Raw genomic sequence first — 17,182 nt, 5'->3', positions numbered from 1 at the left:
TGGGACCAAGTTACTTAACCTATTTGATTCTCAGTTACATAGAATAGTGCCTAATTAGAAAAACCTAGTAGTTACCTCAATGAAAAGTTGTTACAGTACCTAGCATGTAAGAGTAGTACTGTTATTACCTTCAATATTCAAGAGAATAGCACTATAAATAGCTAAATTACTGATCTATATGTTTTGTTGTCTTCCTGCTAGGCAGGATGGCTATAAAATTCATTTTCAGAAAAGTCTTCTGCAATATATTTCACTAGACTGAAATCCATAATTTAATGGTTTCTCTGGTCTAATTCTCTGCTGTATTATATAATGTAAAACATCATTATTATTAAGATCTTGTTCAGATTAATAGAATTAAGAAATAAGACTTTCAGAATATATTGTATCACCTAGGGCACTACAATCAGGTTTTTCTACTCATAAGACTGTTCAGGTTCTAATCTAAACTCATCACCGATAAAACTTACTAATTATAAAGGAAAACCAGCCATGTATCACTTCTACTTTCCAAATGCAGATACTCAATACTAAGAGATATAAAATATATGGTATTGCAAAAAGGAAAAATGAACTATAATACCTCAGGAGATTCAATGAAAATGTGCTCAAGTAGGTAGAAATTAATACGTATGTAGTTGTAGACATAATATACTTACATAAGACCACTCTAAGCAGGTTCTGCTTTTTTTTCTTCCACATTAAAGGAACTGCAATATATGCCTAATATTATTTATCTTAATATATGCTTATTATTAATCTTATTAAATTTAGCAATAATGTTGCTAAATTTTCAGCAACATTACTTTACCTGCAGCAAACTTTCCACGAAGCACAGATTCTAATGTTATTTCATCTTCTCCAAGGGCTTGGATAGTCACTTCTGGGAATTGTGCTGTTACGGTCACTTGTGCTGTTAGGTCTCGCATACTTCCACTGCAAATATTTTTTAAAGTAAGATTATTATGATATATTTGTACTATAAGACACTTGATTATCTCTAGCCACGGGGAAAGGGAAAAAAGAAAAAGCTACCATACAAAAGTAAATAAACTGAAACTAAAATCTGATTATGAACTACACATTATGTGCTTTGGGTCTGAGACATTCTCTCCTAAGAAAGTATTTCCCAAACAGACTTAGGAGGGTAAAGATTCATTAAGCCAGATGTCCTAAGGACATACATGAGTGCCTAGATTCTTCGAAGACTGGGTTCAATGCAATTAATCTTATTGCTTCATTTACTCTCAAAGAACATTTCACACACAAAACAGGAAAAATTGCTATTATTTTAGAAAAGTTACCACTACAGTAAAAGAGGAGAAAGTCCATGAAAAATGTCCAAACCCACAGTAACCTCAGGAATTGAGTTTGGTACATGTCTTTAACTGCACAGAAAAAAATCTAAAATTATCTTTCATTTACAATGTATAGAACAGTAGGTTTCCTAAATGACTCTTCCATTGTAAACAACGAAAAATGATGGCTGAAATATAAAAGTATCTTTTTGAAAGATTACGGAGTTGGCAAAGCCAAAAGTGGAAACAGTAGGAATGTTGGAAGATATACAAGCTGGCTTGGGTCTTGAGGGTTAGCTACTAAATCCAGTTCTGGTGACCCTGATCTTGTTTTGAGCACCCTGAGGTCCACAGAGGCTGAAGAAAAAGCTTACGGCTAACCCCCCCAACCCCCATTAAACTCCATAGGGCTATATCATCAGCATAAAGGTGAGTGAGACAAACACCCTCTGTGCAGGACTGCGAGCAATAAAGCTGTTCATTTTGACCATGGCTGAAAGTTTCTACACAGAAAAAGAAAATTTCCCTTCATACAAATTAGTGGCCAGAATTCAAGCTATGGTACCAGAAAATATTCAGGTGAAGAATACTATAAAGTAGTCTCAGGTTGGTAATGCTCCAAGCAACCCACAGAAACCACCAAATATTTGAACTCTTTGGAATCTCAAAGAGTTCTCAAAGATGAAGTTCCAAAGAAAATGAGCTTACAATCAAAATAACAAAACTTTAACAAGGATATCAGGATCAAGAGCCAGCAGAATCAGGCTATCAAAGACTTCATTCAGATACTGAAAAGATCAGAGAACAGAAAATAAGTATGTTTAACAGGTTTAAAGAAATCAAAGATTTAGTTTGCTAATGAGGAATAAACTTTAAAAATTATAATGAAAATTGGTCAAGTAGATTTGGGGGGAAAAAAAGAACTTCTGGAATGAAAAATGAAGTAAAATTTAGAACTCAATGGGGAAAAAACCTCAATGGAGCAATGAGAATGTAGCAGCTACGGTGCAACAACATGAACAAACATCAGAGTATATTATTAAACAAAAGTAGAAAAAATACATGCAGAATTACATTTATATAAAGTTTAAAAGACTACAAAACTAAAAAAAATATTGCCTAAGAATACAAACACATGTAGCAATAGTATGAATAACACAAAGGAAACCATAAACACAAAGTCCACAATAGTAGTTACCTATGAGAGGAGAGAAAGGGGAATGGAATGGAGAAGAATACACAAAGGGACTCCAAGTAATGGTAATTTTCTTTTTCTAAAACTTGGTAGCGAGTACATAGGTATTCTTTGCATCATGGTTCTTCATAACTTACAAATATTCTTTTGTACCTACTTAAGTCAATAAAAACAAACTCAAAAGATAAGAAAAGCAGTGGAGAGAGAAAATGTAGCACAGAGAGACAAAAAGATGAGTAGTTAAAAGTTACAGACAATACAGGGAGAAAATCTAACATACGTTTATTCAGAATCCCCCCAAAATATAACATGAATAGCAAGGAGGAGGCAATATTCTAAAAGATATTTCCCAGATTTATAGAGACAAACTAATTCTCTGAAATCAGGAAGACCAGTGAATCCTAGGTCAAATAAAAAGAAATGACTTTTCAACAACAGTGGAAGTCAGAAGTCTGGAATATCTTCAAAATTCTAAGCAAAAATAGTTGTCAACATATAGTTCATATATCACTGAAATTATCCCCGAAAACAAATATGAAAACACATTTTTGGACAAAAATTGAGTTTAGCACAAACAGATCCTCCCTTAAAGGGAATTCTAAAAGAAGTCTTCAGGTAGAATAATGATCAGACACAACTTCTGAGACACAAAAAGAATGGTGTGTCAAAGTACTGGTAAATAAATGGAAAAATCTAAAATATGGACAACATAACAGCAACAATAATAATGGTCAAGTACTGGATTTAAATAAAGCATCTGTAATCCTCTTGTTGTCTTGAGAATGAAGAGACATTTGACTTATTTTAGACTTTGTTACATATCCAAGTGGAAAATATATATAGGAAGAGGCATACACAAGAATGTATATATTAGTAGAAAGTTTCCTTAATAGCAAAATACTAAAAATAACCAAACAAAATAAAGAAAAATTTGCTTTATCAGATTATAAAAACATACTATTATTCAATACATTATAATAATTAAAACTGTAATAATAATATGCTAGTAATGGACAAATAGATCAATGAAACATAATTTAGACACAGAACCACAAAAATTTAGTAGATGATATAAGCATATTTGGATATTTCAAATCAGAGCAGAAGTATGGACTATTCAATTAATGTTACCAGTACAATTTGTTCCAGCAAAGAAGTTACACGTTGGTAGAGCAAAGTTATACACATTACCCACACACATACTATACACTCCTCCCCTAATATCTAGAAAATGAATAAAAGTATATGTGTGTGTGTACATACATCATGAAACAATACAGAAGAAAGAAGGTGAGTTCAAAAAACCCATAGAATTCTAATATCCTTCAGTTTGGAAAGAAGTAAACTAAAAGGGTGAATAGATAACCCTAGGAAAATTCCAGGTCTAGAAGCCTCTCATTACATACTACATACCATTGAACCTCATCAGAGGGCCACCTTCCAGGGCACTGTGCTGCTTTATTGGGAGAAAGGCATTAACATCCAAAGGGGTCTCCCTGGCAGGAGAGTGATACCAAGTACAAGTCATTTTACTAGGTACATGGTTCTCCAGCAGGGACTACACGCAATTGTAACACTCAGCCCAAGCCATTCTCAGAAAATAAAATCAATACTATCAAACTGAAACCTATGGCAAAACAATAGTTAACAGCCACCCTTAATAGATCTTTCTTAAAAAAAAAAAACAAAAAAACCACCACTTTTATAAAGAAATGACTGATGTGTTAAAATTATCATAAGCTTAATAATTCCTGTCCTTTAATTTTAGTTTTTTCTTATAAACTTAATTTTCTAAAAAATAACATTTATAGTCTATTGCATTTCATAAAACTAGTCTCTGTATGAAATCTTCTATCCATATATCTGACTACAGAGATGTCTGAAATACAAAACATTAGTACTATTTACTTTTGTGTGACCCAAATTTGGGGTGATTTGTTCCTTTCTTTATACTTTTTTGGTATGGCTTGGATTTTTTAAAATGTTTTTCATTTTTATAAAATCAATTAAGAACATTTTAAAAACAAAAAAACCTAAAACAAAAAACTTTGAAAATACAGGAGATATTTAAATAAGCTAAGATGGGAAGAAGGTGCAAATCAACCTAATATTCACTAACAATCAAGAAAATGCCATGTTAAATCATGATACCATTTTTGCCAATCACTGTTAAAGGTATAGCGAAAACACACATGTGCTTATACACTCTTGCAGAAACATAAACCCCAAAAGCCTTTTTGGAAGATAATTTGCCAGGCCCTAATTTTATGTGGACAAATCTTTTGACTTGGTAATTCTAGAATTTTTATTTCCTACAGGTAAAAAACTTATATCCTTTACCTCATCATCATATCATCATACCAGATCATCAGGAGAAAGAGATCCCTGCTACTCCATGGCTTCAAATACTGTATGACAGCAACACCATATTCTTTCCAAAGTAACAGACACTACTAACCATTCCCTATGTGGATGCTTCCACTGCACCTCACATTCAACATTTCCAAAATGAAACAATCTTTCTCCCTCCTCTCTACAGATTTGTTCCTTTTCTTCTGTTTCTTCTCTGAGTTAATGATTCCATCACCTACCCAGAAACTTTGAGGACTTGGTTAAAACAATGATTCTTCAAAAAAAATTTTCCTTGTCCGGGTTAAGTTACAATTCTATTTGTTCCTGATGAACCTGGTACTTCCCCTATCATGGATGGTACTTATCGCACTCTGTAATTTCCTCTTTGTATATATACCCAACTGGAAAGTTCTTAGGGGACAGATTAGATCTTACTTATTTTAATCCAAGTAGTTTCCACACTGGAGGGGGCAAAGAATATTGGTTGACTACATGAATAAATGGTTTCCTTTTCCTCCCCTTACCCTACAATACAAGTGGTCACCAAAAACTGCCCATTTTACCAAAAAAAAAAAAAAAAAACCACCAAACCTCTGCCTTCTAGTCCATTATTTCTCTTCCTAGTGACTCAGCCTTTATCAAAAACTAGACTAATGGTCTTTTGATCTCCAGTCTCCTGTTCTTTCTGGTCATTCGATAATTGGCAAGTACTTATTCTCACTACCAATTTATGTGAAAAGAAAAAATATATTTGAAAAGGTTACTCAAAAACATGAGTTATAATTTTCCGTCCAGGTTATGAATGCTATTTTCTGGACAAAAATCTGATAAACTACCTCAAAAAACATGTATGTCACCATTAACTCAAAAAACTCAAAAAAAGTTGTGTTTGAGACTTCCTAGTTAAAGTGTAAGTTTTTTTTTAATCCAAAACAGAGTCAGTGAGAAGTAATGACCATTAGCCTCTTATAATTATATTAAAATCTTATATATACATGACAGTCCTAGGCTCAAGCTTTAGATGCTGAAAGCATTATGTTTTCATAAAGTGATTGTATCCCTCTCCTCCTAAGTATTTTAGTACCAAAGAAAATTTTACACAAATTTAGGTAGGAAAGGCCACAATCACATTGTTATTACGTTGGTTTCACCTCTGACGGCCTTCTCTAGTCTTGATTTAAAAAACCAGTGTAATGGTAAACTGAAGTTAACACATTTTTCCTATTAAACTTAAAACCCAAATCATTTCTCTAGAGCTAAAACCTCCAAAATTCCGTACACTTTGGGTAGCTTTTCCCAAAGTACAGTCAGTGGAGTGTTCATGGACATTAGGCAAAAAAGTTCCACCATGATCACTGCAATTCAATCAAGATCACCCCAACAGAATTATGAGATGACTTCCACAAAGTGATTCTAAAATTCATCTGAAAGGTGCACAATAATCAATTTTTTGAAAAAGAAATATAATAAATGTTCCATTTCTCAGGCTGGATGTGTTTTCTGTTATGCTCTTTTTAATGTAAAACAAAGATTACGATGTGGAAGTAGTGGCTCAAACAGTCGCAATATTTAAAAAGAGAACTGTAATTTCCATTCCCAATATATTCTCCCACCTAAAAAAAAGAAATGAAATATGTGAAAACAAGTTGTTCAGACACCAGACAATAGGTAGCACAGGACAGTGGTCCCTAAGAAAAGAAAAACAAACAAGATGACCTCTAGGACTGTCCCAGGTTACCATGTATAGCGTGTATCCAGGACACAGAGCAGAGAGAGGGAACCCACATAGAGTCCAAGGGTCGCCGTGAGTTGAGAAGACAGAGTTGAGAATTCCAAAGGTAGCTAGAATTCAAAGGACAGAGTACTGCAGTACAAAGGGTCATACAAAGAGCTCCAGAGATTTGCAGTGGGTTCTCTTGAATCTTCACATGGTTAATATAAGCATGTAAGGAAACTACCAGAGGCCAAGAACTAAATCATTGGAAAAGCAGAGGAGAAACAATCCCCAAAGTGTATGCATGCCCAGGTATAACTCCAGAGTGAAAAAAAGCCTAATACATGGGCACTGAGTAGAGTACTCAGAAAGGTACTGACTGCTTCAGTAGTGGGGAGAAAAATTAGCCCTTGTCTAAAGGCTGCTCTGGTCTAAAGCTCAAAAAGCAAGCCTCAAAAGAATCAAACTGTTTCCAAGAAACTTAGCTGCATCCCAAAACAAAGCTCAAGAATATATAAATGATTGCAAAAATATTCAGTACTCAAGAAAGTAAAATTCACAATGTCTGGCATCCAATCAAAAATTGTCAGGCATGCAAAAAGCAGGAAAATATGACCCATAATAAGGGGAAAAAACAACAACAAATAGAAACGGACCTAGAAATCACACAGAAGTTAGAATTAATAGATGAGAACAGTAAATCAGTTATTCTAGCTATAGTTCCAAGTCCAACAAGATAGAGGAAAGCATGAACATGTTAAGGAAAGACTTGGAAGATATAAAAAAGTCTAAATTAAATGTCCAGAGAAGAGAAATACATTGGATGGGATTAACAGATTAGACACAGAAAATATTAGTTAACTTAAACACCCACAATAGGAACTATCTAAATAAAATGAAGCACAGAAAGAAAAAGGCTGGGGTGAGGAGCAAAAGAAGAGAGCATCACTGAGCTATGAGGCAACCGCAAGTGACCTAATATGTGTAATAGGAATTTCCAAAAGGAGAGGACAGAAACATCTGGAAAACTAATGGCCAAATTATTCCTAAATTTGATGAAAACTACAAACTCATAAATCAAAAAGGTCAGTAAACTTCAAGCATGAGAAACATGAAGAAACTCCACCAAAATATTAATGCATCCTAATCAAGGGACAAAAAGAAAATCTTAAAGTAGCACACTGCAGAGCAACAAAGATAAGAATTACAAGAGACATCTCACTGAAAACAATGCAAGCCAGAAAAGTGGAACAATGTATTTCAAGTTCTGAAAGAAAGAAAGCTGTCAACCTATAATTCTATATCCAGTGAAAATATCTTTTTAAAATGAAGGCAGGGCTTCCCTGGTGGTGCAGTTGTTAAGAATCCACCTGCCAATGCAGGGGACACAGGTTCGAGCCCTGGTCCGGGAAGAACCCACATGCCGCGGAGCAACTAAGCCCATGTGCCACAACTACTGAGCCTGCGAGCCACAACTACTGAGGCTGCGTGTCACAACTACTGAAGCCCATGTGCCTAGAGCCCATGCTCTGCAACAAGAGAAGCCACAACGAGAAGCCCACGCACCGCAACGAAGAGTAGCCCCCACTCGCCGCCAACTAGAGAAAGCCTGTGCGCAGCAACGAAGACCAAATGCAGCCCAAAAATAAATAAATAAATAAATAAATAAATATTTTTAAAAATAAATTTTAAAAAATGAAGGCAAAAGAAAGACCCTTCAGACACAGAAGAACTGAAAAGATAGTCACCAGCAGATCTGCACTACAAGGAATGTTTAAGAATTCCTTCAGGCAGAAGCAAAATGATACCAGATGGAAATCTGGATCTACGTAAAAGAATACAGACAACCAAAAAAGGTCAAAACACTTTTTTTTTCTTATTTTTAATCTCTTTAAAAGACAGCTGTCTCTTCGAAGCAAAAATGACAGCAATATATTGAGGAGTTTATAACATATTTACAAGGAAAACAAATGACACAATGGCACAAAGGCCTAGAGAGGAGAAATAGAAGCATATTGTTACAAGGTTCTTACACTATACACGTAATGCTATGATGTTTGAAAATAGACTATAGTAATTTAAAGATGTACACTAGAAACCTTAAAATAAACACTAAACACACACACACACAGATATAATAAGCCAATGAAAGATAAAATATCAACATAAAAAAAGTTAATCCAAAAAATGGTATAAAAAGAGAGAAAGAACAAATGGCTAAATGGGAAAAGAATCTGAAAAAGAATAGATACATGTATACGTATAACTGAATCACTTTGCTGTACACCTGAAACTAATACAACATTGTTAATCAACTATACATCAATATAAAATAAAAAATTTTAAAAAGAACAAGTGGGACAAATAAAAAAATAGGAAGATGGTAGATTGAAACCTAACCATATTACATCACTAATTACATTAACAAAATGACTTTAACATTCTAATTAAAAAGCAAATAGTCAGACTGGATAAAAAAGCAAGACAAAGTTTAAATAAAAAGCTTAGATAGGTTAAAAGTAAAATAATGGAAGATATATCATGCTAACAATCAAAAAAAGGCAGAAGCAGCTTATTAATGTCAAAGTAGAATTCATGGGACTTCCCTGGTGGTCCAGTGTTTAAGAGTCTGCCTTCCAACGCAGGGGACGCAGGTTTGATCCCTGCTCGGGGAACTAAGATCCCACATGCCACAGGGCAACTAAGCCCGTGCACTGCAACTGCTGAGCCCATGTGCTCTAGAGCCCACTCACCACAACTAGAGAGCCCAAGTGCTGCAACTACTGAGCCCGCGCGCTCTGGTGCCCAGGCACCACAACTAGAGGGCCCAAGCACCGCAATGAAGGATCCCGCATGCTGCAACAAAGATCCTGCATGCCACAGCTAAGACCTGACACAGCCAAATTAATTAATTAATTTATTTATTATTTTTAAAAGTAGAATTCAGAGCAAAGAATATTACCAGGGATAAAGAGGGTCATTTCATAACAATAAAGGGGTCAATTCTGACACATAGGAGTTCAAAAAAATGTTCAGTGACTGAAAGAAAAAGTTTTCCAAATTTAGAAGTTAGCCTTTGAATCTATAGGGCAAAAATTGGCTTCTGGTTTCCAGACCTTTCAAATCCCATATTTACAGTGTGAATTTTAACATTTTAAGCATACTGAAGAGAACTTCTAGAAATTATATTAGAAAGAACATCTTATATAAAGACATATCTATATATACGTCTTCAGAAAAACACATTAAGCAGCTATGTTCAGTACTGTACAAAATTAAGTACAGTCCTAGCCTGACATGCCAGTATTGGCAACCTCTAAAAAGTAATTTACAAAGTTTCAAATCCTTCCAAGGTCTAGATAGGCAGAGTAAGAACACTGTGCCTAATTTCAATGAAAATATTGTCCACTGTCTTTATAAAGCACAGATGGATTTTCACTCCCTTCACAAAAACCTTCAATGACTCTCCTACTGAATATAAAAACTGACATCTTCAGCCACAGGTAATTAAGGCCCTCCACAATCTGGCAGTCTCAGACTATCTTTACAATGTTTGTCTCCCCACGCCCCTTCCTTCATCAGTTTACTACTGCCTCGCATATTCATTCTTTTATTTATGCTGTTCCCTCCTCTACCTCCTTCTGCCAAAGCCCCATTTAAGGACTAGATTCCCAGTGTGGTCTGGATAGATCAATCCTTTTCCTATTTAATCTCATCTCTGAGCTCACTCCTTTCCACATTTATGTTAGCAATCCTAAAAATAATTTTTGAAATCCATTATTTGTATTTGCCGGTCTTCCCCACAATACTATGAATTCCTAAAAGGCAAAAATCATACCTTATTCCTGTGAATTCCAGAGGGTCACAATGCCTTGCAACTAACAGGTCCTAAACATGTCATAAATTAGGATAGCAAGATACTAGCAGGAACAGGAATAGACATGTTGAACAATAAATAAAATCAATTTTTAAAAACTCAATATTCTTAAAACCCAACAAGAAAACAAACAACCCAATTAAAAAATGGCCAAAGATCTAACAGACACCTCACTAAAGAAGATATACAGATGGCAAATAAGCACATGAAAAGATGCTCCACATCTTATGTCATCAGGAAAATGCAAATTCTAACAATGACCTACCACTACACACTTACTAGAATGGCCAAAATCCGGACGCTGACAACAACCTAATGGTGGTGAGAATGTGGAGTAACAGGAACTCTCATTCATTGATGCTGGGAATGCAAAATGGTACTGCCACTTTGGAAGACAGTTGGGCAGTTTCTTACAAAACTAAACATATTCTTACCATATGATCTGGCGATCACGCTCCTTGGTATTTACCCAAAGGAGCTCAAAACTTATATAAAACACAAAAACCTGCACATGGATATTTTTAACAGTTTTATTAATAATCGTCAAAACCTGGAAACAACCAAGATGTCCTTCAGCAGGTGAATTGATAAACAGTGGTACATCCAAACAATGGAATATTATGTAGTGCTGTAAAGAGTTACAAGCCAAGAAAAGACGTGGAAGAAACTTAAATGCATATTACAAAGTGAAAGAAGCCAATCTGAAAAGGCTACATAGTGCATAATTCCAACTATAAGAAATTCTGAAAAAGGTAAAACTATGGAGACAAAAAGATCAGTGATTGCCAGGAGTTAGTAGAGAGGGAGGGATGGAGAGGGGAGCACAGAGGATTTCTAGGGTGGTGAAACTACTCTGAATGATACCATAATGGTGGATACATGCCATTAGACATTGACCCAAATCCATAGACTGTGCAACACCAAGAATGAATAGTAACGTAAACTATGGACTTTGGGTGAGGATGTGTCAGTGCAGGTTCATCAATTGTAACAAATGTTCCAGTCTAGTAGGGGATGTTGATAATGGGAGAAGTTATGCATGAATAGGAGCAGGGAAAGCGTATACTGGAAATCTCTGTGCCTGCCACTCAATTTTGCTGTGAACTTAAAACTGCTCTAAAAAATAAAGTGTATTAAAAAGAAAAAGCTCAGGGACTTCCCTAGTGGCACAGTGGTTAAGAATCCGCCTGCCAAGGCAGGGGACAAGGGTTCGAGCCCTGGTCCGGGAAGATCCCGCATGCCGCGGGGCAGCTAAGCCTGTGCGCCACAACTATGGAGTGTGCGCCCTAGAGCCCGCGCACCACAACTACTGAAGCCCGCACGCCCAGAGCTCGTGCTCCGCAACGAGAAGCCACCACAATGAGAAGCCCGCGCACCACAACGAAGAGTAGCCTCCCGCTCGCCACAACTAGAGAAAGCGCGCGCGCAGCAACAAAGACCCAATGCAACCAAAAATAAATAAATTAATTAAATTGATTCTTAAAAAAAAAAAGCTTAATATTGGATCCCACTTATTTTTAAGTGTACATTGCTTCAATATTAAGAAGCAAAGCAAAATTTGCAAAAGTACTAGGAAAGATATTGACACAATACGAAAGATCAGTTGTGTGAAATACACACATCCTAGAAGGCTGCTAAACTCCACAACAGAAAATAAAACTCTAATCTAGTTGTTCAATAATTATAATGCACCATATACTGAGCAAACATTTCTACAAAACATTTTGTATGCATTTTTACTTTTAAAAAAACAACTAAGAATTATGATATAAATGTAAACTAGCCGTGGACCCAGAAACGTCCAGCCTTTCAGCAGTTGTTCTTTCAAACGTAATTCAAACAGTTACCAATCACGAACTACTTTTAAAACATTGCGTTGGGAAGGGAATGCAAGGGCAGAAAGATGACCTACTTCCTGACCTCAAGGAGTTTACATTCTAGGAGATACATAATCAACCATGAAAATAAATGCTACAATAACGGTGTATATTCTGTGAGATCCCAGGAAAGAACTGGGATAAAGAGAAATGAAAGAGTGTATAGAAAAGATGGCATTTAAGCTAAGGAGGATTTGAAAGCTGAAAACTTGAAAAAGGCAGAGATGGCACTCCAGGCTGAAGGACAGGCGCCAAGGAACATTAAAGTACATCTTCAAGAAAATGGGCCCAGGATTGGGGATGATTCTGGAATAGCCGAAGCATAAATTCGTGAATAGTTGAGGGTGGACAGTAGACAAGATTTACTGTAGAGACCGTTGACCTAACCTAGGGAAATGAGACTTCATTCTGAAGAAAACGAAAAATCTCCGGAAAATTTTTATGGTTAGGAAAGAAACAATGTTTTGTATCCTCTTAAATCGAGATGTGTCCATCTCAAAGCTGCTGTATAACAATCTTTAAAAAAGAAAAAAAATGGGTTTTTTTGGTAATTATTGCTGTTCTGCGAATCGGTGACATTCTGGCACTAGGTTATTGAAAAATTAGAATCAAAAATTACAGTACGGGGAGAATGTAGACTTTCCCTAGCGCTTAACACACTCAGAGCATCCCTCAAACATTAACTTGAGCTGGGCTTGTCATCCCTAGTCAAATCCTCCAAAATAAGTAAACCTACCCTAATTTCTTCTCTCCTTACAGACTTAATCAATGAAAGCTCACTAAAGAAAAGTCCTTAACATCTACTGGCTCTTTAAGATATTTTAAGAATACACTCAAGTTTAGAGTTTCCAAGAGACCTATATTTTAACCTCAATGACCCAGGTTCTTATCAAATATCTTCTCAAACTGCCCATTTGAAAAAAGATAATAACGGCTAGTTTGAACCTCGTTGGCTTTGAGAACAAATTAACCTCCCCACGCCCCCCAGTCCACGAGTAACAAAAGTAATCGTCCTCAAGTTTCCAGGTGGCACAAGCAAGGCAAATTAATACCCACTCCAAGATGTACAGTTATTTTAAATCTCCTTTATCGAACCAATTCACTGCACTTTTCAAATCACGAGGCAAACTTCTCCGCCCGGGACTCATCCTAGCCAGGCCCAGGAGCATGTGGACCACACACCAATGTTAAGACAGACTCAAAGTACGAGCAGGTTCCCCCGGAGGGGAGGCCCGCCAAGGTCTCAACCGCACCAAAGAACAGTGGGGAAGAGGCGCCGCGGTCCAGGCCGCCGGGAGGGCGTGAGCACCCGGCTGCCGGCGCGTTAGGCGCGGGGGCTGGACCCCGAGGCGCCTCTCCGCCGCCATGTGCCGCCGCTCCGCCGAGAAGGTTATATAACAAACTCCCGGAGCCCTGGAGCGTGCAGCACCCGCCAACGCCCGCATTCGCCCCCTCGGGCCGGCTCCGCGAGTCGGGCCGTTCCGCGAGTCGGGCCGCTCCGCGAGCCGGGCCGCCGCTGCTCGCTGAGCGGCCACAAGCCCGGCCTAGGCCCGGAGCGGGGAGGGCCCGGCGGGCCAGGCGCGGCGCGAGAAGCCGGGCCGCCGCTCCGGGCCCAGGCCGCGCCGACCCGCCCTCCACCGTCCCGGACAACCCCCTCCTTCCCTTCCCACTACCTGAGAAGGGCGGGTGACCGAGCCGCCGCGGCCGCCGAGTCCAGGGGGGCGCGAGCCTAGGCGCGAGCTCCTCCCGCGCGGGTCCGTCACAGCATCTCCCAAGAGACACAGCCGCCACCGGCAGGGCGCGCACACCGGCAGGGCGCGCACACCTCCGCACAACCCCCGCGAGCGCCTTCGCTGGCAACAGGCCGGCCGACCGCTCAGCGACTAAAACGCAGCCGATGCCTGCGCCGCGGCCCCGGGTGCCTTCCCCACGCGACTCTGTCTCCTCCGCTCGCGCAGCGCAAGCCCCGCTTTGCGCATTACCACCCGGCCGACACAGAGTCCCAAACAACCAGGAGGGGAGGGGAGGGGCGGGGAAGGGCGGAGAGAAGTGGGAGACGGAAAGGACATCGCGGCGCGGGGACCTGAGTTCTCGCGAGTGTTCCGGCCTTGGGCGCCGGCTCTGCGGGAATTTCAAACTCTCTGCGAAAGAAGGTGGGGGAGGGAAAGGGAGGAAAGGGAAGCAGGGTGGGGAAGGGCAGGTCCTTTTTGTAAAATAGGATCTCCCCACCTCCAAAGAGCTGAAGGGAAGAACGACTACGAACCCCACAATGCCTTGCGCGTTAAACCGCTCTGGTCGCCCAGCCCTCGGGCCCAGCGCGGCGTCGGGAGTGGTAGTCTGTTTCCGAAGTAGCGCCCGCGTAGCGATCCCGCTGGGTGTCTAATGTGACGGGAGAGTCGCCGCGTTATCTTCTGGCTCCGCTTGCCGGCGGCCGAATGATAATCTTTGCCTTCGGTGTTTTTCTTTTTCCCTGCTCCGGCTTTCCGTGCCAAAAGTGGGCGCCTGACTTTTGGGGAAACGCTTCTTTCCCTTTCCTCTGTATTTTAAACATCCGAGCGTGCTTTCGTGGCCAGAGATGTTCACGAGGTCTAGTCTAATCTTCTAAGTCAAAATTTTACCCCAAGTCAGTGTTGCATGTTTGGTCACCCTGGGGTTTCATTGTGGAATTTCTTTTATTTGTTGTTAGTATCTTTGAAGTAAGTCCCAGCATCACACACTCTTCAGACGTGTGGAATATATCCACAATAGTATATTCTAAATAAAAGAATTATAATGGGAGGTAGAGGTAGGATTCTAGCAGGCCACGTTTTTTTTTAATCAGGAAAGTTTATTCTTTTCTGTTACCCTTTCCCGTATGTTTCTTGTCAAAGGCTGTCTTTTAGAAATGTAATATCCTTTTTTCCATAATTTTTGTTCCTTTATTGACAGCAACCTCTGAACGTGACATTTGTTTGCAAAAGGTACTGGGCTAAGTTGTGGTGGAGAAGGAGTTAAAAGAGGTTTTGGGGGACTTCCTTGGTGGTGCAGTGGTTAAGAATCCGCCTGCCAGTGCAGGAGACATGGGAAGATCCCACATGCCATGGAGCAACTAAGCCCGTGCACCACAACTGCTGAGCCTGCGCTCTAGAGCCCGCCAGCAACAACTACTGAGCCCACGTGCCACAACTACTGAAGCCCGCATGCCTAGAGCCCGTGCTCTGCAACAAGAGAAGCCACCGCAATGAGAAGCTCGTGCAGTGCAACTAAGAGTAGCTCCTGCTTGCCACAACTAGAGAAAGCCCACAAGCAGCAACAAAGACCCAACACAGCCAAAAATAAATAAATAAATTTATAAATTTATTTTTTTTTAAAATGGTTTTCGGTTGTTTGTCTTAATTATTTTAGACTTCTTCAAACAGAAACTACTCTGCATTCAGATGTGCTAATTCATGTCCTTGCTTTGCTCCCCATTCTACACTTCCTTTCCTTGGCACCATTTTATGCCCAATTCATGGGTGCTGTACTTCTTGGTAGTCTGAAGACCTGAGTTCTCAACTCAGATGTGCTGCTAATGAACTGTGTGACATTAGGAAAATCAAGTGACCTCTCTGGGCTTCGGTTATCAGATTTAGAGAGCAAGAATGGCTGGATTAGAGGTTCAATGGATTCGTTAGACAAATATTTGTTAACTTTGCTCTAAGAGCCCTGCCAGTTGTAAAATTCAAAAATCTGTCTCATCATACTTATTATCCAGATTAATTGACTTTCTAAAATGATCTTTCAGATTTTATTCTTTCTTTGCATAATTATGACAGAATGCTGGTATGGTTTCTGTATGATTGTCTATAATCTGGACCAACACTACCTGTCCTATTTTATTGCCTTATGTAGTTTCTGAGAATCTTTTCTTCACTTTCCTCCAAACGTGTTTCTCCCTTTCAGTATCTTCCACTGAAAATGGTGCAGCTCAAGTCTCTTTTCTCTCACAAATCTTCTCAAATTCAGATCATATTAATCACTAAGAACTGGCACAGAATATATGCTGTGCATATTATTTTATGTCTGTTTCCCCTTTTGCCTCAGATTCCCTCCATCCAACCAGCACCCCCATCTCCCAGCTACACTGAGAGCAGACTGTATCTTATACTTTTTTTTAATGCTTCCCTCATAACTGCTAGTTTTTTATTTCAATTGCTTTGTAAATCAAATTTCCACTTTAAAGCTCTCATTAATTCCTTTTTCCTCTTTTCAGTCATTTGAGCATATGCCAAATTTTTTTACTTTCCAGAGATGTTAATAACTGTTAAAATGAAAAAAAAAATCTGTGTTTGGTAATCAGATGAGTTTGGAGGAAAGGGGACTAAATAAAATTAAACATTTCTTTTATGTAATACTTCACTGTCTTTAATATGCTTGGCACTTCTCAAAGTTACTTGACCATGGCATGAATCCATTTATGCTTGTGGAACATTTTGCCTCATTAGTATTCCACAGGATGGACTGGTAAACATGGCTTCAAAGCCTTCCATTACTGGAGGAAATACTGCGTAGTGGAAAGAACATGGTTATTTGGAACCAAACAAACTAGGGTTTTAATCCATTTCACTACTTTCTAGCAACATGATTTTAATGGAATTACTTCAGTTTCTCAGCCTGTTTTCTCATCTAAAAAGAAAGGCTAATGTTACTTATTTTCCTTGCAGAGCTGTTGCAGAGATTAAAGGGAAGTAAGTGCCCAGTTCAGAACTTCATTCCCAAGATATCAGAACTTCATTCCCAAGATAGCCTCATCCACCAGAGGGCAGACAGCAGAAGCAAGAAGAACTACAGTTCTGCAGCCTGTGGAAGGAAAACCACATTCACAGAAAGATAGACAAAATGAAAAGGCAG

At 38.8% G+C, this 17,182-nt stretch overlaps 1 protein-coding gene across 2 annotated transcripts in view; it reads right to left on the bottom strand.

The window, feature by feature from the left end:
* The window catches only part of AHCTF1 (AT-hook containing transcription factor 1), an 81,227-nt gene extending 66,903 nt beyond the window's left edge, over nucleotides 1-14,324 (bottom strand). Inside the window, exons 1-2 of one of the 2 annotated variants that reach the window (XM_061187372.1) lie at nucleotides 13,987-14,324; nucleotides 812-936 (exon numbers count right to left, since the gene is read on the bottom strand). In XM_061187372.1, coding sequence (XP_061043355.1) covers nucleotides 812-929 — 118 coding nt within the window. In that variant the 5' untranslated portion in view covers nucleotides 930-936; nucleotides 13,987-14,324. Of the gene's footprint in view, nucleotides 1-811; nucleotides 937-13,986 lie in introns of those variants that run through there. The other variant, XM_061187373.1, reaches the window with a different exon arrangement.
* Nucleotides 14,325-17,182: the final 2,858 nt, after the last annotated feature.

This window comes from Eubalaena glacialis, chromosome 3, assembly GCF_028564815.1.
Source record: "Eubalaena glacialis isolate mEubGla1 chromosome 3, mEubGla1.1.hap2.+ XY, whole genome shotgun sequence".
Taxonomy (NCBI): domain Eukaryota; kingdom Metazoa; phylum Chordata; class Mammalia; order Artiodactyla; family Balaenidae; genus Eubalaena; species Eubalaena glacialis.
The sequence above is the reverse complement of the archived record's forward strand: the minus strand, read 5'-3'. Positions and strand labels throughout refer to the sequence as shown.